Raw genomic sequence first — 23,883 nt, forward strand, 5'->3', positions numbered from 1 at the left:
AGATGGCCGCTCCCTAGCTTTTAAGACCCCAGACACCACTCACCAAAATGGGATGCAGAACATTTTCTTAGTAAACTTTGTTATGCCAGTTGACCTAGATGTCCCTGGAAACCATGGTCCCCAGACCCCTGCTCCTGCTACCATATCCCTTAAAGTGTTTGATTGTATTCAGGAAACTTCTTAGCTTTGGTTTAGTCTAGTTGTGCTGACTTCCCCTGCAGTGCGTGCTGTCCTTCCCTTCACCTAAGATAATTCTTGTCTACCTTCTAGTTAGTAAATACCCCTCTTCCTCCCTCCCCACCCTCATAACCGTCAAAGAATGTTTTCTTCTGTGTTTAAACCTTTTCTTGAGTTCTTATAATAGTGGTCTTACACAATATTTGTCCTTTTACAACTGACTAAATTCACTCAGCATAATACCTTCCAGATTTCTCCATGTTATGTTTCACAGATTCATCGTTGTTCTTTATCGTTGCGTAGTATCCCATTGTGTGAATATACCATAATTTGTTTATCCGTTTGTCCGTTGATAGGCACCTAGGTTGTTTTCATCTTTTTGCTATTGTGAACAGTGCTGCAGTGAACATGGGCATGCATATATCTATTCATGTGACTGCTCTTATTTCTCTAGGATATATTCCAAGAAGCGGGATTGCTGGATCATATGGTTCTTCTATTTCTAGCTTTTTAAGGAAGTGCCAAATCGATGTCCAAAGTGGTTGTACCATTTTACATTCCCACCAACAGTGTATAAGTGTTCCAGTCTAAGAGAGCCTATTTTAAAGGACTTTGAAAAAAAATACTGGAAAAGCCTACAAAAAGAAAAAAAAAAAAAAAAAGCCAAATTGTATGGTTTGACTTTACCCTTATTTGAGGGCAAGATTAGATTAAATAAGTAGTTTTCAAACTATTATTTTAAAGCAATGTATTGCTATCAAATAAAATCACGAGAATTTGTAATATATAAAGTACAAAAAAGTGGTTTTTATTAATACAGATGTAAGTAAATACAGATTTACCACATTAGTCACTCAGTTGAAAAAAAAACATTGAGGCTATTTTTGGTGAATCAAGAATCTGAAATGGGATCTGGAGGATAGATGCGTCTTCTCAGTCTCAGAATCCAGCTGTGTCTTACGTGGTTACAAAGTATCAGGAAAATTCTGATGCTCATAGTTATTTAACAGCTCATTTTGCAGCCCCCGTTCTCTTCATCTAAACTTATCCACATCTTGAAATTTGAAGAAAAAGAAGTTTTCAGGTTGCATCACTAGCCTAAACACCTGCTTGCATTTTTTTAAATCATAAATGTAAGTTAGACAAGAAGTGCCCAAAACTTAAGCACTAAATCTACCTATGATATAATTACTATTGAACCACTTATTAGATGTTCACTAGTTGTTGTACAAGGGGCTATTATTGCCAAGATGAAAGCATTTGCTATGGAAATTTGCTGGGCCTGCATGACATTTAATTGGAAATGACCTAGGTGTACTGTAAACGTGCACTATCTTGAACAATTTCATATGAGTAGCCTTGAAGAGGCCTGAATTAAAAAAAAAAAAAAAAAGAGCACAGAGCTATTACCTTCCTTATCAGTGACACATTTATGGGACATGAAGCTCTGTACACACAGTTAGCAAGATAAACATTATTCCACTGCAGAAATCAATGTTTTGGTTGACTCCATTTTTATAACATTTGGTATATGACACATTTGGATGAATGCTGTCCTGTATTATACTTTGTTAAATATTTAAAATAAAGTTTAATCAAATGTGTTTGGAATTCTTTAAGTTCTTCCCTATGGTTTGAAAACTCTAAGGTTAAATAATCACTTGAGGTTCTTTGCAGCTCTGTGAGTCTTTGATACCAGTAAACCAGTTTGCCATAAAGTCAATTCTGACCCCGTGGGTGTCAGAGTAGAATTGTGCTCCATAGGGTTTTCAATGGCTGATTTTTCTAAAGTAGATAGCCAGGCTTTTCTTCCAAGGTTCATCTGGGTGGACTGGAACCTCAGCCTTTTATGCACCACAGCCTCTGAGTAAATTGGGGATCAAGTTGACTAAAATGTAAAAGTTCTGAAGAACTGTTGTCTTTTTTTAAATTTATGGTAGGTTTGAATATACTCTTAGTGAGGCCCAAAGCAGGGCTTCAAACTGGTGTTTTCAGGTTCGAACCCCTGCTGAGAATTTGCATTTCTTACAAGTTCCCAGGCAATGTTAGTGCTGCTGGTTAGGGACCAGTTCTGAGAACCACCAGTAGAGCAGTGGTTCTCAGAATTTATTATAGGTAAGAATCACCTGGAAATCTTGTTAAAATATAGATTCTGATTCAGTATATCCAGGGTGGAAATGCAGATTCTTAGCAGGGGTTCAAACCTGAACCAACCAGTTTGATGCCCTAGCCCAAAGGCACAGATTTGTTCACCCACAGATCATGACTGCATATCTCCCATATTAGGAAAAAGATACAGCGTTGCTATAATAATTTGTCTTCTTTCCTCTACCAGTGTGTCTAAATTATAATTTCTTCAGGTCCTGTAATGCTTTCAAGATCTGATATCTTAATTTATAAGTAATTTGTATCACTTCTTTTCTAATGTTAAGACATATTCACTGAAGAAACAAAAGAATCAGAAAAGGAAGAAAATAAAATTACTATAATGCCACACCCCACAAACAACCACTGTTTCCATTAGTATGTTCTCTTTGTATCTTCTTTTTTTAACCATTTTTTAAATTGTGGTGAATATAGGTAACAAAACATTTGCTGTTTCAACAATCTTCACATTCTTCATGTCTTTTTTCCTATGTATATTACAATGTAACTTATTTCAAAACATATTCATTGTAGAAAAAAAAGAAAACACAAATAAATAAAGACTGCCTTTAAGCCTACCAGTCGGTGGTAATCATTTTAGCGTACAACCTGCTAGCCTTTTTCTATGCATAAGTGTGTAAGTGTATGTATATATACATTCTTTTCATAGTAGTTGGGACCATATGCTGCACAGCTACCCTACTGTTTTATTTAACATCATAATGGGAACATTTTCACAAGTCAATAATAATTACTCAAAAATTTCACTTTTAGTGTTATCATAATATTATATTCTATAAAATCTAAAAACCTAAACTTACCTCTTCCCCATCAATAGATGTTTTAAATAGTATTCAGTTTTCACTAATTCAAGTAATGATGCAGTTAACTTCTTTGCATAAATTTTTCTGTGTCTGTTGTTTCATGTAGGATCCTAGAAATGGAATTCTTGGATCGTTTTGAAGGAACTTGAAATATATTGGCTGATTTCTAGAAAAGTTATACTGGCTTATACTTTCACTTCACTTTAAGGAACTCTCTATAACATTTCCTTAAAATCTCTTCTATTCTGATGTAATGCTAATGTTGATTTATATATATATTTTTAATATAGAATCAGCAACTGGCCAGGTTGTAGTATATATTCATGTTAGCAAAAAGTAGAAAAATTTTAGATTTTGCAATATAGGAATTAAGTAATTCATATTGTTTACAGGAAAATATAATTATTGCAGAAGTGTAATTATAGGAAATACTGTATGTTAGGGACAGCCCCGCTAGTCTATCTTCACAACAGCAATTTCATTGTAGAAATAGAGAAATAATAAATGGCTAAATATGTGTGAAGGTTACATTATGTGCTACTCCTTGTCCTAATCGAGTTTCTGTCCCTGGCATCTAGCATGGTAGTTGACTCAGTGTAAACACTCTAGTGGATTGATCAGTGAATTAATGGTTTTTACTACCTGATAATTATTGAAAAACATATTGGAAACTAGCTTTGTTTCAACAGCTTATATCTTTTCCTCCTGAGGTATGTTTTGTCAATTGAGAGTGCTGAAGAGATACGAGAATATGTCACTGACCTCCTCCAGGGAAATGAGGGCAAAAAAGGTCAATTCATCGAAGAGCTTATAATCAGATGGCAAAATAATGATCAGGAGTCTATTTCTGATCCTTTGCAGCAATACTTCAAAAAGGATGGTAAGTAAAGATTGAAATGTTATTTATTTTAATACCAGGTTTATAGGACCTGGTATTTTCTGTCAGGCTGCATTTCCTCACAGCTAGCTTAAGCAGAATCACGTGTCCTTTTTTTAGTTTCGTTCTATATAATCTGTAACAACTATTGTTCTAGTTCAGACTTTTTCAACTTAGAAAATATCTCAAGAATGCTTGTTTCCAGACACAAAATGTGGCTTCAGAATAGTTTGAAAATTTTTTATGTGAATTAAAGAAACATTTTTCAGCTATATGTATGCCTGTTGGTTAATTATTGTATGAATAGCATTTAGAGGTTAAGTATTTAGTTAAACAGTATAAAAGATGAGCATCAAACTAAAGAATCGAACCCATGTCTAACTGTAGATTATTATACAATCTATAATATCAGATATTAATTCAGTTTCTTAATCCTGACCAGTAGTATTTGTTGTTGTTGTTTTTTATAACTGAATACAATCTTGAGAATGATGGCTTAAATTTAATTCTGGTTTGAGAGAAAAAGATAATTTAAAAATCTGCCTGGCTTGATACGTTGGCTCAAGATATTAAGGATTGCATTTTCTTTATTGGCTATTAGAAGTTTAACAATGAATTCTGCTATTATCAGTCTGCCTACATATATATAATTTCTTTTTCTTTAAAGAAATTTTAGATGGGCAGAGATCAGGAGACCAAATAAAGAAAAGTAGACGGAAAGGGAGAAACAGACAGGAAGTCCCTTCTTCATTTGCTGAACCTGACACAGCCGTAGAGGTTAAAACACCTTTTGATTTGGCCAAGGTGAGTGCTTATAGAATGAAGCTTTTTCTGGCTATATGGAGAAGAACAGGAAGTAACTAACGCATTTCAGAGAGCAAAGTGTACAAATTGGTCTAGAAGGGCAATTTTTCAACAAATACATGAGAAAAAAATGATAATTATGATATACTGCTTTCTGTATAGTAGATTTCTTTTGGCAGCACGATTACATCAATATTATAAGGCCATCTTTGCTTAGAGATGAGACTGAGATATATGTGTGTCTATATATTATATATGATGGAAAATATTTAAGGAAGGGCCGCAACACTTCATTTTCAACATTTTGTTGTGTGTTTATACAAAAAAAACGGCCCAATTCTAGCTCTTGTTAGGAGTGTTCCCATTCTGAGCCCGTCTCCACTACCACCATCATCATCTTAATTCAGCTTTTAGAACTTTTTCACATTCTGTCTTTTGACTCTTATCACAGCACTGTGGAGTAAGCAGAAATATTTATAATCATGCCAATATGACAGGCTAAATTTCCCAGAAGAAGGGACGAGTTAATTGAGCTAAAACGGAAGTGTCGTCACCAAAAAATTCTGAGTCTGATGATCATGCCAAAAAGATGGAAAAGCGTTTCTACAAAAATGTTACAGAAAAAAATGATAAAAGCTTTTTGTCAATAGGAAAAAGATGAGCAAAAACTATTATACGTAAAAGAAGAAGCACAAATGACTGCTAAACAAAAAAATGTTTAATCTTACTTTGCCCAGGACTTTCCCAGTTTTAGCACTGAAAACTTTGCCTGCTGGGAACCGCCCCCTCCCCAGTCCCAGATAAACAGGGTGGTTGGTCACCATACTAGTCATCAAATAAATTATACATTAAATTATTGAAATATTGCCGATCAAATTGTCAAATATTTTAAAAAGTGATAGTGAGGTATTAAAACAGGCGTCTCCTATACACTACCCAAAAACTACCCAAAAACTCGTTGCCGTCGAGTCAGTTCCAACTTGTATACGCTACTGGTGGCAACATAGATTGGTTTAAGCTTTCTGTGGGGTAGTTTGACAGCATGCGTCAAGAACTGAAAGTTCGTATGCTTTAGACTATTAATATTACTTCTAGAAATCTAACTTGAGGAAATAATCAGAAATATACAGAAAAAAACTTGTATTCTGTATAGTGTTATTAATAATATTGAATATTGAACTGACCTGATTGTCCAGCAGTAGGAGAAAGATTAAATAAATTATTGTTCCCTCATTTGATGGAATACCATACAGCTAATAAAATTGTTCTCCAAAATATATAACTTGGGAAAATGCATACCACAGAATATCGAGTGGAAATAAACATGAATCAAAGATGTATATATATATGGGTGTGTGTGTGTATATATATATATGTATGTATGTATATGTATGTGGACCCCCGGTGGCGCAGTGATTAAGAGCTGCTAACCAAAAGGTCGGCAGTTTGAATCCACCAGCTGCTCCTTGGAAACCCTATGGGGCAGTTCTGCTCTGTCCTGTGAGTCACTATGAGTTGGAATCAACTCAATGGCAATGGGTTTAGTTTGGTTTTATGTGTATATATACATGTATGTATATACACACACGCACATACATGTATGCACAATCATACATTTAGGTGCAAACATTTGTTGTTAGTTGCTGTCAAGTTGATTCTGACTCATGATGACCCCATGTGTCCAGAGTAGAACTGCTCCATAGGGTTTTCAAGACTGTGATCTTTTGGAAGCAAATCACCAAGCCTGTCTTCCAAGACATCTCTGTGGGTTTGAAACACCAACCTTTCAGCTCGTAGTTGAACGCTTAACTGTATGCGTCACCCAGGGACTCCTTCCAAATGCACGTACACCCCTGATTTCCATGGAACCATATAAATACATAAAAAAGACCATGAGGAAAATGTCAAGGGTGTTTTTTCTTCAGATGATATGATAATCATTATTTTAAATTTTCTTCTTTATACTTGTATCTCCTTTCTTCTTCTTTTTTTTTTTTTTTATTTCTTTTGTTTTATTTTCCCTCTTTTTCCCTTTTTGCCTTTCTTCATTTCTCAGTTTCTTGTCTCTTTTTTACAATGAACATTAATAGCTTTTTTTTAATGTGGAAAGTAAAAGAGTAACAAGTAATGTAACAAACACCCAAGTGCTCACCACCTAGAATGGACAATTGATATACTTTTTCATATTCATTTCAAGTTGGGTTTGTTTTTTTTTTTTAAATAAATAGAACCATACAGATAAAGTCAAAAGCCTCTTTTTTCCCTATACCCCCAGGGGACACTTGGCAAAGTCTAGAGACATTTTTGGTTGTCAGGTCACGGAGGGGGTGCTCCTGACATCTAATGGGTAGAGGCCAGGGATGTTGCCAAACATTCTGCGATGCACAGGACAGCACCCACAGCAAAGAATCAACACTGCCAAAGTGCCCATTTTGCGAAACCCTACATCCGCAGTCCCATTTCCTTCTACCCTACAAGTAACTATGTGCTATCATGTATTTGGTGTGAATCATAATAATACATTTTTTCATATATAGGTGTCCATGAACAATAAAAGTAGTATAGTTTGGCGTGTGTGTGTGTTTTGATGTACGTAAATAATACGCTGTTATAGTTTGTAAACCTTTTTTAGAATTCCGAATTTTTTAGAGCTCTCCATGCCAATATATAAACTTTGGTTGCTTCTCTTAACTCCTATATAATATTCCATTGATTTAATCTCTCCATATAATCAATTATATCAATTAAATCAACGTGTAGTAATACATATTTGTGCTTTTGTAATATTTTGCTGTTACAAAACGTGCTGCAGTGAACATTCTTGTACATCTCTCCTTTGTGTACATTTGAGAGACTTTCTGTAAGGTGTGTTTACTTGTTACTACAATTGCTAGGTTGTAGGCATTGTTAATTTATCTTTATTGATGCTACCAAATTAGTCTCTAAAGTGGCTGTACCAGTTTTATACTTCCACCAGCAGGGCCATAGATTTCTCTTTTCCCCTCTTTTGCCAAGACACAGTGTTGTCAGACTTTTAAAGTTTTGCCCATTTTAAGAATGAGAAAGAGTATCTTATATAAGTTTGCAATCCCATGATTTCTAAAGAGAGGCGGAATGTCATTTTGGAGTTTTTTTGTTTTTTGGGGGGGTTTTCTAGACTTTTGGGTTTCTTCTTCTGTAAACTACTTATTCATATCCTTGGCCTGTTTTCCTACTGAATTAATTGTTTTTCAAATTGATTTATAGTTCTTTATGTGTTCTATGTATTACTCCTTTGTTGTATGTATTACAGATCTCTTCTAATCTGTATTTTGTCCTTAGTGGTAATCTTTTGACTCATAAAATGTTTAATTTTGATGTAGTCAGATATCTTGATCTTTTTTTTGTGTGTGTTTTATGTCTTTTGTGGCTTATTTAAGCTTTATGACATTTTTCTCACCCCAAAGTGAGAAAGATATTCTCATAAATTTTCTTCTAATATTTAAAAGTTTTGATTTTGACATTTAGGTTCGTAATCCACCTGAACATTATTTTGAGTGATTTTTTTTTTGTATTAACTCTTATAAGTAAAAATAGTTGTTTTTTAAGTAGAAAATATGTATGTGTGTGTGTATTACATATATAGTAATTAGAAGTATATGGAATCTTAGCAAATAAGAGTAAGCGTTAAATGAAAATATTTTCTAGTAAGAGTGTTGAAATAATAGATGAAGTTGTTAAAGTCTTATTTTATAAACTCTTATTTCATAATTTTATTTAGTGATTATGAAACAATGATATAAAATATAATAGTAAACTTTTAATGAATTAATTTTTAATGTTTAAGAAAGAAAATTGTCAAAAGCAACATGAGAACTAGTATCTACATTTTCTCCTTTGAATCATTTTCCTAAAGATGCTTTTTAAAAAATTCTAGTTGTTTTAAAATATTTTGAGGTTATTTATAAGTAATTTTAAAATTGGTGTATGCTAGTCTCTTTAATTTTTTTCTTTTTTGTAATTCTTTAACCTTTTAATTAATTCATTCCGTTTTCCTCTAATCATTTATGAATCCACATTAAAGAAGGCTGCCTTGACTATGTAATATTCCTACTGGTAAAACTTAGCTTTTTAGTGCTGTAGATGCCAATTGTAGCTTGACAGAGTGTTCTACTGAATGTATTACTGGCCCTTAATGAATAATAAGTTCCCCTGATGCTTGCTATTAAGTAGGTTTTAATAAGGTAAAATAAAAACTCTGGTTTACTCTTGAGTTCCCAGACTTAGGTGGGGAAAGAGCTTCAAATTAATAATCATTTAACATTTAATTTCATATCCCTTGATACTTTAAAAGCTATTTGTATGCCAGCAGCCTGTTTCTGAGTCTATATTTTGCCCTTGAGTGTTTTGTACTCATTAAAAGCAAGCTTGGAAAAAAGTTTGAAAAAGTGGTTTATCCCCTCTAAATACTTATGATTGCATTTTTGGACTTGTAGGTAAACCTATCTTGATCTTCCACAGGCAGTTCATTTGGTTATTCAGAAATTTTATTGATGTCTGCTGTATGCCAAGCACTGATTTAGATATTGGAAGTATATCGATAAACAAGGCATATTAGGTTTTCTTTTTCTTCTAGAGTTTACATTTTAGTGGTTGTCTTAGTCATCTAAGAAACCAAAAAACAAACCCATTGCCGTCGAATCGATTCCGACTCATAGCGACCCTATACGACAGAGTAGAACTGCCCCACAGGGTTTCCAAGGAGTACTTGGTAAATTCAAACTGCTGACCTTTTGGTTAGCAGCCATAGCTCTTAACTACTGTGCCACCAGGGTTTCCATTAGTCATCTAATGCTGCTATAATAGAAATACCAAAGTGAATGGCTTTAACAAACAGAAGTTTATTCTCTCACAGTCTGGTAGGCTAAAAGTCCAAATTCAGGGCATCATCTCCAGAGGAAGGCTTTCTCTCTGTCGGCTCTGGAGGAAGGTCCTTGCCATCAGACTTCCCCTAGTCTAGGGGCTTCTCCGTGCACGAACCTCAGGTCCAAAGGATGCGCTTTGCTCCTGATGCTGTTTTCTTGATGGTATGAGGTCCCAATGTCTCTCTGCTCGCTTATCTCTTTTATATCCCAAAAGAGATTAGCATAAGACACTATCTAATCTTGTAGATCTCATCACTATAACTGCCGCCAATCCATCTCATTAGCATCATAGTGATAAGATTTACAACACACAGGAAAATCGCATCAGATGACAAAATGGTAGACAATCATATAATACTGGGAATCATGACCTAACCAAGTTGACAGATATTTTTGGGGACACAATTCAATCCATGACAGTGGTTCAGATGAAAGGATAGAGAAGATAAAGAAATTAAAAAGGGAAAAAGAAAAAAAGGTAATAGATTGTGAAAAGTGCCATAAGAAATAAAAAGGGTGGTATGATTGGCAATAACTGGTAGGATGGAGCTAGTTTAGATAGGGCGTTCAGATGACATTGTAGCTAAAACCTGAACACAGAAGAAGCTAGTGTGTGACGAGTGGGGCTAGGAACACTGCAGGTAGAAGGAATAACAAGTGCCAAGGGTGGGAGGATATTCTAGGAAGTATCAGAAGGCCTGTGTGGCTGGAGGATAATAAGCAAGGGAAGAATGGTATGTAAATGAGGTTGGAAAGTACTGAGGGACAGATGTAGGGCTTTGTAGGCCATTATAAGTAGTTTGGATTTTATTCTAAGTGCAAAAGGAAACCAATGAATGGTTTTAAGCATGAGATGATATGCTGTGAATGTTCCTGTTTGCCGTCTTCTCTCCTCTCTTGCAATAAGTACCTCTTGCCCATTACTTGTAAGAGACTTCATCAAAGCACAGCCCCAATCCCTCAATGATGTTATTTTAATGCAACTGGATACTTTAATGGGGGTCAAAATACAAGCTTTTGCTTAGAGATTTAAAATCTCCTCACCACCATTCCTGAGAGCCAAAGATATCACTGACCAATTTTGAAAAATGGCAACCTGCTAGATTGGATAAAATCTTCAGTACTTGTCTCAGATTTTCAGTCTTAACTTAAGTTGACTTCTTATTTAATTTGATGTTTTCTAGAGACAATATCTCAACTCTCTGACCTTGGACATTAGGGCATGTCACATCTCTTTTTACTTACCAAAGACCTGTTCTTTTCCTTGTAGTAACTCCCGTATATGCTAGAACTGTTAAGAAGAATTTTCTTCTCTGAAACTTCAGTCTTGGGAAATGATTGAGAAACTCTCAATTTAGGGGGAAGGTAATGAAAAAGACCACAACATGGTTTCAGAAAGAAGCATCTCTAGATTTTAAGTGTTAGAAGCTGATAAACATGGTTCTTTTAAAAAAAATTTTTTGTTTTATAACGTACATGCAGAAGTGAACAGATGAATTTTCACAAACTGACAATACCTATATCCAAAAAAAAAAAAAAAAAACCTGTTGCCATTGAGTCGATTCTGACTCAGTGACCCTGTAGGACAAAGTAGAACTGGCCCATAGGGTTTCCAAGGCTGTAATCTTTACAGGAGCAGACTGCAACACCTTTCACCCACAGAGTGGCTAGTGGGTTCAAACCACTGACCTTTTGGTTAGCAGCCGAGCACTTAACCACTGCACTTCCAGGGCTTCTGATACCTATATATCAGTCCCTTAAAAGACCTCCTTATATGCCTGAAAATCACATTCCTCCCAAGGGAAAATGCTTTCTTGACTTCCAGCACCACAGATTAGTTTTGCCTGTTTGAACTATATAGAAATGGAGCTGTATAGTAGGTACTCTTTTGTGTCTAGCTTCTTTCAGTTGACATTCTGTTTATGAGATTTGTCCATATGGTTTTGGGTAGCTGTACTTTTTCATTCTTCTTGCTACATGTCTTAGTCATCCAGTGCTGCTATAACAGAAATACCACAAGTGGATGGCTTTAACAAAGAGAAATTTATTCTCTCACAGTCTAGGAGGCTAGAAGTCCGAATTCAGGGTGCCAGCTCCAGGGGAGGGTCCTTGTCATCAGTCTTTCCAGGTGGAGGAGCTTCTCAGCACAGGGATCCTGGGTCCAAAGGACACGCTGTTTTCCTGGCTCTTGTTTCTTCGTGCTGTGAGGTCCCCATGTCTCTCTGCTTGCTTCCCTCTTTTATATCTCAAAAGAGATTGACTTAAGACACAACCTAATCCTGTAGTTTGAGTCCTACGTCGTTAACATACCTGCCTCTAATCCTACCTCATTAACATCAGAGAGGTTAGGATTTACAACACATAGGAAAATCACATCAGGTGACAAAATGGTAGACAATCACACAATACTAGGAATCATGGCCTAGACAAGTTGACACACATTTTTGGGGGACACAATTCAATCCATAACACTACGTAAGAGTCTGTTTAGTGAATTTATCACAGTTTATCCATTTTACTGTTGAACATTTGGGTAATTTCTAATTTTAATGCTGCAGTGCACATTTTTGTACATGTCTTTGGGTGAACATTTTTACACAAGTCTGTTGGGTATGTACCCATGAGTTGAATTGCTGGGTCACAGGATGTACATATGTTCAGCTTTAGGAGATACTAGTTTGTATTCCCATCAGCAGTATAATTTTAATTGCTCTGGTCCTCACCAGCACCTTGTATTTTCTGTCTTTTTCAATTTAACCATTCTGGTTGGTGTGTAGTGGTATTATATTGTGGTTTTATTTTGCATTTTCTTGATGACTAATGAAGTTCAGCACCTTTTCATGTGTCTGTTGGTCATTTGGGTATTTTCTTTTATAGAGTGCCTGTTGAGGTCTTCTACCCATATTTCTACTATGTTGTCTGTCTTTATCTTATTGATTTTTTTATTGTGTCAGTTTTTAATTGATTTTTCTTATTTTATTGATTGTCCTGGTTTCCAAATCCATGAATATTATCTGCTTTCAGATGCATCCTTGTTTCTTATAATCTCCAGTTTAGCTATGCATAATTACAAATGTCACATATACAGTCTTGACTGCTTCATTTACTTCCAGCAGCCATAGTAGGGGACTGAAAGCTCCTAGTAGCAGAAAAGGTAAGGTAATTAACTATTAGCTAGTTTTTCTAGACTATAACCTTTCCTCAGACCCTTGATTGTAACTACCTTGTGTTTCTCCCACTCCCAACCTTCTTCCATAGTTCCTGGGAAGTGTATAAATGTTATCGTTCTCCCCTAACTATTTTCATTGTCTTTAGTTGTTTGATACTATTTCTGATGTCTTTGTACATTAGGCACAAGAGAACAGTAGTTCCTTAAAGAAGAAGACGAAGTTTGTCAATTTATACACAAGAGAGGGACAGGACAGGCTTGCGGTCCTGCTCCCTGGTCGCCACCCTTGTGATTGCCTGGGCCAGAAGCACAAGCTCATCAATAACTGTCTGATCTGTGGGCGTATTGTCTGTGAACAAGAGGGCTCTGGCCCTTGCTTATTCTGTGGCTCTCTGGTAAATTGTTTCTTTTCTATTTTATTTTATTGTGCTTTGTGTTAATATGCAGGGCCATTCAGATCCCTAGTAATTTCTCTTTTCCTTAGTAAATCTCTCCCCTAAGATGTCCAGTGAACTCAGCAGGAATTTGATTAGTCAAAAACCCAAGGTTATATGTTAGTACTGAGGCTTGTTAGTGGGAAGGGTTTTGAGAAAGTACATTGTTGGGGGATCCAGTTCTTGCATTAGATTAACTTCAATGCAAAAGAACTTTAGGGCTTGAAATGTCAAAACATTTTGTCAGAGTCTTCAGATGTGGTTCATATCCTTAGGAGAACAGAGCCACTGTGACATAGTCCTCAGGTCATTATAGCTTCTGTTTCCAGGACACCTCCCTGTTACAGCTCTGCTCTGAGAGAAAGACCTTGAGAATGTAGCGCTAAGGACTCTCTCACAAAAGCTCTAATGAGCTGTCTAGAAAGCTTATGCTGCCAGTTGAGCTGGCTGGCAGAAGCAGTGGCATTTGGTGTTGGTGAAGGCATCCATTTTATATTGCTTTCTTTTCTCTTCTTCTTTGATGAGGCCCTTAATTTTTTCCCATATACTCAAAGAATAAGCTGATAGACAATGGATGACCTGAAAAATGTAGTGTATACCAAGAAAAATGTTGGTGAAATGACAGTAGATCTCTTCCCATATGGGGCTTTCTCTAGAGAAATACTCTACAGCTGCTGGCAAGTACTCTTTGTGTCACTGACGCAACTGTTAGGAAGTACACTGTCTTCTCTTAGGTTTAACAAACAGTAATGTAAAGCAGATTTGCCTTGAAGTCTTTAATTAAAGTTTTATAAGCTCAATATGAAATTGTTTTTAAGCAACCCCTTCTCAACCTCCCTTCTTACAACTGCAGCGATTTTATAATAAAAACCTTTTCTTTGCTTATTCGTTATTTTATAAGTAGACAATGTTCAAAGGCAAAGAAACAAAATATACAGTATAAAAGCTAGACTAGTTCTCACTGATTGGCACTGTAATTTACTTCATTTTCTGATTCTAATAAAGCATCTGCTTATAATTTCTCTTGTAAGACTCGGCCTTCAAGATTAGAAGTGGGAAGGCTTTAAAAAAAAAAGTCTTGTATGTTTTGTTCAGTATTCTCAATGGTAGCAAATCTTTGTCCTTTGTGAGTAGGTTAGATTTTTTTTTTTAACCATCGGGTCATTCAGAAACACTTGGCAGTGAGATCAGTTTTATTGTATGGCTCATAAAAGGAGAGAAATGGAAGGAGACCTAGGGCAACACTCATTTGGATATATATTTTTTGGTATATTTGTCCAGATTAAAAAGACACCAACAGTCTCATTATCATAATATCTAATGCGTGATTTGAGATTACGTTTTAGGTATATCAAGCAAACAATGTAACTTCATTGGATCGTGTATTTTTACTCTTATTACTTTGTAGGTATGCACTCGTGAAGAGCAGGATATTTTACAGCGTGACTCAAACAAGAGCCAGAAACTGCTGAAGAAGCTCATGTCAGGTGGGCAGCTTTCTTGTGATTGGATCAGTGTGGCGATAGGTACATTGTGTTATAGCTGTGGCTATTTCTCCATCCTATATCCTGGTATGCAAGATGTAGTTCATTCACTCACTTATTCTACATGCATTTATTTATTTTTTTTTAAATTCATTATTAAAACCATGTAACATTGAGCAACAACATACATAAAAGTAGTGGCTTATAACCCAAAAATAAAATGAGTATCTATGAGACCATACTCATTATGTTAGATCCCCGGGGCTGTTGTAATAAAGTAGCACAAACTGGGTAGCTTAACACAACAGACATTTATTCTCTCACAGTTCTAGAAGCTAGAAGTTTGAAAGTACAATGTCAACTGAATTTTGCTCCCTCCAGAGGCTCTAGTGGAGCATCCTTCCTTGCCTGTGCAGCTTCTGGTCGCCCCAGATGTTCCCTGGTTTGTGGCAGCATAACTCCCATCTCTGCCTCTATCTATAGATGGCTGCCTCTGCTGTGTTTTTCTGTCCTGTCTCTTCTTATAAGAACACCAGTCATATCGGAAGAGGGTCCACCCTGCTCCAGTATGGCCTCGTGTTTACTGATTATATCCACAGAAATGCTATTCCCAAATAAGGTCACATTCACAGATACCTGAGGTTAGGACTTCAACCTATCTTTCTGGGGAATACAATTCAATCCATGACACTCCTAAATAAGTAAATAATTGAATAAGTTAAATTGAGCAGAAGGACAACTCTTTCTTACGGAAGAATTCCAATTAATCAAGTAGAAGAAATGAGAGTAATAGAAAATCATCATTAGAACACCACAGTAGTGATTGCTACAGGTAAGATCTACGGATGGATGCTAAAATTATTGGGCAAATGTGTAAGAACAGGAGATTGGCAAGGTCATGAAAGACAAGGAAAGCCTGAGGAACTGTCTGTCACAGATTAGAAGAAACTAAGGAGACTTGACAGCTATGTAGGATCCAAGATTGAATCCTGGAACAAAAAGGACATTAATGGAAAAAATGTTGAAAATCAAATAAAATCTGTAATTTAGTTAATAAATAGTATTGTACCATTGTCAGATGTTTTAGTTTTGATAATTGTACCATGGTTATGTAAGAATGATAGTAACACTAATGGAAGATGGGTGCAGGTTATACAGGAACTCGACTATTTTTGTAACTCTTTTTTAAGTCTTTTATAAAGTTCTAAAAAAGTATCTCAAAATTAAAAAAAAATGACAAAAATAGTTAAGGAAATTCTTAAAAGGAAAAATATACTCATTACTGTCCACTTAAGCAAATATTTTGTTTCTGCTTTAGTTCGTACTTTTTTTTTTTTAAATGTAGATTGGTTGATATTATAAAGTAGCAATGATAGTGCATATAGAATTTTATGTTTTTCCTTTGTTTCAATTAATATTTCATAATTAGTTTCTATGTTGCTGTGTAATCATCATTATTTATTGCTTCTAGTGGCTAAGAATTGTCTATTGATTTGATGTAATCTGATTACTTTTGCCCTATTACTAGATATTTTGGCTCTTTCTGATTTTCCTTAATTATAACTAATACCACAAATGGTTATTGTATCTTTTGATTTATTTCCTTGGGATAAATTCCTAAGAATGGGATTACTGCGTCCAAAAATACAATCATTTCCGACATTTGAGAGGTCTTTGCTAAATTACTTTACCAAAATATTATACCAATCTACAGAAATATTAGCAATGTACCCCCAAATCTGTCACTATTGAATTTTGAAATTTCATTTTTTTATAGTTGTAATTTTTTTTTAACATTGTTAACGAGATTGAACATGTCTCCATAGTTCTTCAGTTTGGGTTTCTATAAGATCATCATTATGAGAAAAGGTAGTTCTAAGTGTTTTTTTTATGTTTAAAACACAAGAATGACTTATAATTTTTTTTTCAAAATTTTAAAATAAATGCTTGACAAAAGTTTAAATAGGCTTGGGGTTATAGGTAAAAAGAGAGGTCAGCCTTTATTACAGCCTAGTTTTTTCCCTAACACATTTTGGATCTTGGCTTTATTGTAATCTGTGGCTCTCTCTTCTGGGATATATAGTTTTCTGGCATTCTGTTACAAAGGAGATGGAACATGGGTGGTGGAAAGAATGTGGGCTTTAGAGTTAGATCTGGGTTCAAATTTCATTTCTACCTTCTAATTTCTAACTGAGTAGACTCCATAAATGTATTACCATCTATGAACTTCAGTTTTCTTATCTGTAAAGCAGAAAATAAAAACTGTCTTACAGGGTTATTGTAAGATATAAAATAGTATGAAGTATAGTAACTGCCCTAGCATCTAATAGGTTCTCTCATTAACAATTTCTAACCCCTGAAATTTCTTCTCTTTTTTTCTTCTATTATTTAGTTTTCAGTTTTAATATGTAAAGGTGTATTTAAATGTGATATTCAGCCCTACTCTGTAAACTTTTTATGGCATTATTTTGTTGCATTGTTAAATAATTTGATACTCCTTAGTGACCCAAATTTCCTGAAGAGAAGAAAAGGACACTCATATTTATTGAGAACCTATTATGTGTCAAGCACTGACTGATGCTCTGCAAATAAAGCCTGGCCTGTGTACTTGTTTGTTTTCCATTGAAGTGAAGGCTCCAGGCCGTCAGGGGCCGAACCAGATCTGGTGATGTTTTGTTTGCTGCACAGTGGTACAACTAAGTTGGTATTATAGGCTGACACCATTTGGTTTCCTTATTGAATTTCAGGGACGGAGAATTCTGGAAAGGTGGATATCTCCCCCAGGGACCTTCTTCCTCATCAGAAGTCTCGAATTAAGTCTGGCCTAGAGAAGGCTGTCAAGCATAAAGACAAACTGTTAGAGTTTGACAAAACTAGGTATGATATGGATGGAATAACAAATGTTAAGAAATAGATTAGTCCACAGATTCTAGCCATTAAAACATTATTTTGGAACTTGATACCTTCTCAGGGTAGAGTAGGAAAGTAAAGAGAGCTGGGTACAGTTTGCAGGATGCCTACAGCTTGTTTTTGAACCCATGTTTGAATAAGAGAGGTTCCCACTGTGAGGATCCTACCTTGCAGCATTTTTTGATTCTTGGCAAATGCTAGTATCCCCCTTGGAAAGACAAGTCAGGCTGATGTAATTCCCCATTTGTTTCACTTGCAGCCATTCATGCTCTCAGTCAATAAATATTAGCGCCTACCGTGTGCCAGCTGCTGTGCTAGACTCTGGAGAATCTAGAAATTGCCTCTGGAGAGCATACCCCCCAAAAAAACAAACCCATTGCCATCAAGTTGATTCTGACTCATAGCAACCCTATAGGACAGAGTAGAACTGCGCCATAGAGTTTCCAAGGCTGTAATCTTTATGGAAGCAGACTGCCATATCTTTCTCCTGTGGAGCAGCTTGTGGGTTTGAACTGCCGACCTTTTGGTTAGCAGACGATCGCTTAACCACTGTGCCACCAGGACTACTGAAGACCATAGGTAGCACCATGTTATAGGAAGTCATCACTTACCTTCTCCTTTCCCTTTGATACTGATTTATTTTTTGATTCAATAATCAGTGTGTTAAAATAGATCTAAACTGGCTTTTAAACACCTTACTGTTGTTGTTTAGCCCACTGACTTCTCTTTAGGAGACAGATTTATGGATTTGTTAGTTCCATTTTTTTATTTCCTTCTTTTTCATATTTTTCGTTTGGACAACATATGTATCGGAAACCAGCAGGTGGCAAAGAATGTTTAGATAGGACTTCTCAAATGGCCGTGTGAGAATCTGTTAAGTCCTGAGAGAGCCCTGGAATCTCTTACTTATTGCGACTGACCTGGGAATCCATTCCTGGCATTATAATCCTTTGATGAGCCAGCACCGGCTACTTCCTTCCAAACCATTTGCTATGAATATATGAGATATAATTTAGGAAATTATTCCTTAAGTAAGCCCATCCCAAGATTTGTAACTCACATTCGCTCTTAATGCTTTAAATATCACATTTATCCCCCCTCAGTACAAGTGAGCGTTAGAAACGGAGTTAGAAGTGCAGTGCATTTCCTGATAAATAGAGACTGGAGATGGATCTCTCCCTACTGATGTTGCTGCTTTGCTGGGTATGTTCAACGGCACTACTTTCATACTCTAGGTTCATGTAGAGGACCAGTTTCCTCCAGAACCCTCTTAAACGTCCTATTTTAGGAAAAGTCTACATTAAGACTTAAAATCTTTTTATAACTCCAGCTGAGTCCTGAAAAATTGGAATCAATATATGATCTATATTTGAGACATTAACATCAAGGACAGGAGAAGAATGAGCTTCCTTCAAACAATTTCTTTGTAATCAGACCCTATTTGTCAACTAGTAAGCTAATTGCCGTGGTTCTTTTTTGTGTTAGTGTTCGAAGGACCCAAGTCATTGACGATGAGTCAGATTACTTTGCCAGTGATTCTAACCAGTGGTTGTCAAAAATTGAGCGGGAAACCCTGCAGAAACGACAGGAGGAGCTGAGAGAACTTCGACATGCCTCTCGGCTCTCTAAGAAGATCACTATCGACTTTGCAGGCAGGAAGATCCTAGAAGAAGAAAATCCACTAGCAGAATATCACAGCAAGTAAGTGGGCAGCATCAGAAAGGGTCTGAAAGAGGGGGCCATTTATAATGGATTTTTCCCCTCTAGTGAATCCATTGTTTTTGTTGATTTTAAAAGTAATGTATTCATTTGGAATGCAAAACATATAAGAATAACTTAAAATTGTTTGAAAATAAACAGTAAGTTTTCCTACTAGATAAAACAGTTTTTTTTTTTTTAATAAAGTACAGTAATTAAAACAATGAGGAGTAGTTTGGGCACAGGAATAAATAGATGAAACATAATAGAATCAAGAAAGAGACCTGTGTGTCTGTATGTGTTTCCATGGGTCTTGTGTGAATTTTGTGAGCAATAAAGGTAACATTTCTAAGCAGTAAGAAAAGGATTAAAAATATGATGTTGGGATGATTAGCCACCAGTTTGGAAAGAAATTAGGTTAGATCTCTACTTCAAACCATATTGTGATAATAAGTGTGACTGAAGAGTTAAATGTAAAAGAGAGAAATAATAAAGTAAAAAGACAATACCAGATGGGGAGAAAATATTTTAAACATTTTCAGTATAGTATGGATATACAAGAGTGGTATCCATACTATATAAAGACTTCCTGCAAATTAAAAGAAAAAGACAAAAAGTCCAGCAGAAAAATGGGCAAAGGCTAAGATCAGACAGTTCACTGATGAGATACAATTAGCCAATAAACATTTGAAAAGATGCTCAACTGATAATTGGGGAAATGCAAATTTAAAAACACAATGTATCATTTTTTCCTTATCAAATTGACTTTAAAAAAGGTGATATTCAGTAATGTGAGAGTGTAGGAAAATGGATGTACTCTCTTACTATAAAATAGCACAGACTTTTAGAAGGGAAATTTGACAGCATCTCAATTTGAATTGTACATACTTTTTGACTTAACAAAATGCCGTTTCCTCATCTCTTTGTCAACAGCTTTTTTAAACATTTGCCATTCTGATACATGAAAAAATGGTATTTCATCATAGTTTTTAATTCACATTTCTTTGCTTTGGTTGTATACTAGTAAATTTCCATGTTCTAAAATGTATTGATGAGCTATTTGTATTATTTGTTTAATAGATTCTAGAGTTGTGAATATGCTTGCCACTGTAATATGTCTCAGCTCTATTTCCCTCCTTCAGATCCCACTATCTCTACCCTATTTTAGACCCATCTCTTCCCTCAAATTCTTACACTTTTTTTTCTTTTTTTTAGCTTCATGCCTTTGTTTCTGTCTTTTTCTTGGTTTGGAAATCCTTCCTCAATCTTTGCCTTTCAAATATTTTTTTCTGCCTTGTACCTACTGGATACAACGCGTGGGATGATGTGATAATAACCGCCAGATAGGTTGTGCCTATTTCAGTAATTGTTACATCCTCCCATTTATTTTCATCATCTCTATAGGTGTCTTAAACCTGCCACTTAGATTGAAAGTTTCTTGAAGGCAGGAACCATGTCCTCCATACCTTCTAAGTTGCCTTGCATATGAGAGATTCCCAACAAATAGTTCTTGAATTGAATTCAGAGGCAAGTTCAGCCTTTCCTATTAGTAGAAACTTTTTGTTATATTGTGCCTCAGAAGTTATCATCATCCACAAATGTTTGTCAGGCATCCAGCATGGCATGGGGTACAGCAGCAAGTAATGTAGAGGTACAGAGTAGAATAAGATGTGGTCCTGCAGGACCTATGATCTCTTAATAACCAGTAGGATTATTTTCACAATCCTTAAATGAAAAAACGTCACATTCTCTTACAGGTTTAGAGCCAAATAATCAAAGCAGACACCATAGGCATAGGATAACGTGGGATGTATCAGATGACTGTTTAGATAGCAGGTGCTACACGACTTCAGAGAAGGCAGCAAGCACTTTGTGCTGGGCCAGGAGGAGGCTCCTTAGAACTTCTGAATCTTGAAACAACAGTAGAATTCAAATCAGCATGGAGAAGTGGGGAGGGACTCCTGAGTGGGCAGGGGAATGACTGAATGTGTAGGGTGTGTTGAGAAGACAATAGGTTGAGTAGATAGGCTGCAATAAAATAAATTCTCTTCCGTGGGCCAGACTCTTTCTAGGCAGCTTTTCCAGTCTTGGCATTTTTAATGATCCTGTTAAACAGAGAATGATTGTAGTGTGCCCTACCTATTTTCTTAGTGTTCTGAAACTTTTCCTAACTTATATTTCTTAGGAGTTTTGTAAAGAAGAGAAGGAAGTTGTAGGGGGAGGAAGGTTGTCCAGGGACCCTTCTTTGAAGTCCAAATTTTATTACTGTTGAAGAGTTTTATGTTGATGGTAAGTAAGGATATTGTGAGCATAGAACATAACCAATTATTGTATCCTTTTGGTTTGTTATCACAGACTAGATGAGACAATACAGGCCATTGCCAATGGAACCTTCAACCAGCCACTGACCAAATCGGGTAGATCTTCTGCAGAACCTTTGGGAATTCTGGTGAATCCCAATATGGACCAGCCCCCTCCCCAGGTTAGTAGACCTTTGCTCTAGCTGATGACAGAAGTTTGTGCCCAAATACTCTCCTTTAATAAGTGTATCCATTTCATAGGCTTTAGGTACAAAGTCCACTCTCTCAAAACACCTGCCAACTTTATTCCCTAACTCAATTTTCTGTTTTTTCTTGCACTTCTAACAAATTGACCTGTATTATCAGCTGAGTATTTCCCAAGAGAGGTTTTTATTAAGTACAGTAGAAATTTAGACAGTTATCTTATTGTTTTGTTAACATTCTTTCTTTTATAGAATATGGGTAGTCCCATAGAGTAGTATTTTAATTTAAAATATCACTTCACTTACTCATTGTCATCATTCAGTTAGCCGTTACGTATGTACATTGAGCATCTGCTGTGTACAAGCACAGCAGTAAGTGATCAACCAGACACTGATTCTGTGCTCAAGGAACTCACAAACTAATAGGGAAAAAAAAAGCTTCATAAAAGCTAATAATAATAGAGATGTAAGTAAAGTATTGTAGGAACTCAGAGGTGGGAGAGACTACTTCCAGTTGAGGAAAATCAGAGGGTTTCATAGGGAAGCTGGCATTGGAAATAAATATTCAAGGAAATGGATGTTTTGGGATGGTGAAAAGAAAGCATTCCAAACAGAATGAACTGTAGGAACAAAAGCATGGGTACAGGAAAGTATACCCCCAGAAAACCCCATTGCCATCGAGTCGATTCTGACTCATAGCGACCCTGTAGGACAGAGTAGAACTGCCCCGTAAGGTTTCCAAGGAGTGACTGGTGCATTCAAACTGCCAACCTTTTGATTAACAGCCATAGCTCTTAACCACTGCACCACCAGGGCTCTGATAGGATATATATAAGAAGTAGTGAATTCAGCTACCTAAATCACCCGAAACCAAACCTGGCGCCATCAAGTCCATTTTAACTCATAGCAACCACGTAGGATGGAGTATAACTGCCCCGTAGGGTTTCCAAGGCTGTAATCTTTACAGAAGCAGACTGTCACATCTCTCTCCTGAGGAGCAGCTGGTGGGTTCCAACCACCATTCTTTCCATTAGCAGCCAAACACTTTAACCACTGTGCCACCAGGGCTGTCTGGCTACTATATAGGGCTCATAAAAAGGATTTTCATGGGAAATAGAGCAGGGTTAGGTAGGTAGGATGAGATCACTAAAACAGCTAAAATGTTTAGCTAAGAAGTTTTAACATTTTTTATTTGTAAATGTGAGCCATGAGTTTTTAAGCATAGAAATTATGCAATCAGAGTACTGCTTTAGACGGTTTAATTGGAGACATTCATTCAGTGCTGTATATGAACCAGGTTCTGTGTTAGCTGCTGGGAACTTAAAGGAAAAGGCCCACCCCTGTCCTTAAGAACTTCAGGCTTAGTGGAAAGATATATGTGAACACAAATAGTACTTTAAGATAATTGCTTTAATAGAGACATGTTCTGGGTACAGTAGGAATTTAGGAGAAGGGTATTCGTGAATCTGCTCTAGGAGTCACAAAAGAGATAGCATTTGAGAGGAGACTTAAAGGATGAATAGGAGTTTCCAGGCACACAAATCTGCTGAAGGAATTCCAGGCAGAAGATACAATATACACAAAGGCTTAGCAAATTGAGAGCACTATAGGTTTGGGAACAAGTAATTAAGTATAGTTAGAAGTTTAAATGGATTGGTAGGCAAAACCTGATCATGAAGGTCCTTATGTCTAATGCTGAGGAGTTTAGGTCTTATCCTAAAGTAGGCAAAGAGGAGTCCTTGAAGTTTTAGTAGAAAATTGACACGACTTTCTTGCCTATGTGGAGAATGGATTGGAGGGAGGGGTAAGACTTGACTAGAGGGAATTGCTAAGGAGGTCGTTGCAGTAGTACAGTGGGGAGATGATGAGGGCCTAAATTAGGGTTGAAGTATTGTAGGGCGATAGAGATTTAAAGGCTTAACATGGAGGTAAGGAGACTAGTTAGCAGGCTCTA

At 36.2% G+C, this 23,883-nt stretch overlaps 1 protein-coding gene across 3 annotated transcripts in view; it reads left to right on the forward strand.

Moving 5' to 3' along the window:
• The window catches only part of TRIP4 (thyroid hormone receptor interactor 4), a 53,502-nt gene that overhangs the window by 1,957 nt on the left and 27,662 nt on the right, over positions 1-23,883 (forward strand). For all 3 annotated transcript variants that reach the window (XM_004374660.1, XM_023729717.1, XM_023729716.1), the window contains exons 2-8: positions 3,857-4,026; positions 4,691-4,827; positions 13,083-13,295; positions 14,743-14,821; positions 17,566-17,695; positions 19,214-19,429; positions 21,782-21,908. In XM_004374660.1, the coding sequence (XP_004374717.1) occupies positions 3,857-4,026; positions 4,691-4,827; positions 13,083-13,295; positions 14,743-14,821; positions 17,566-17,695; positions 19,214-19,429; positions 21,782-21,908 (1,072 nt within the window). The remainder of the gene's footprint in view (positions 1-3,856; positions 4,027-4,690; positions 4,828-13,082; positions 13,296-14,742; positions 14,822-17,565; positions 17,696-19,213; positions 19,430-21,781; positions 21,909-23,883) is intronic.

This window comes from Trichechus manatus, unplaced genomic scaffold (genome assembly GCF_000243295.1).
Source record: "Trichechus manatus latirostris isolate Lorelei unplaced genomic scaffold, TriManLat1.0 scaffold00030, whole genome shotgun sequence".
NCBI classification, from domain to species: Eukaryota; Metazoa; Chordata; class Mammalia; order Sirenia; family Trichechidae; genus Trichechus; species Trichechus manatus.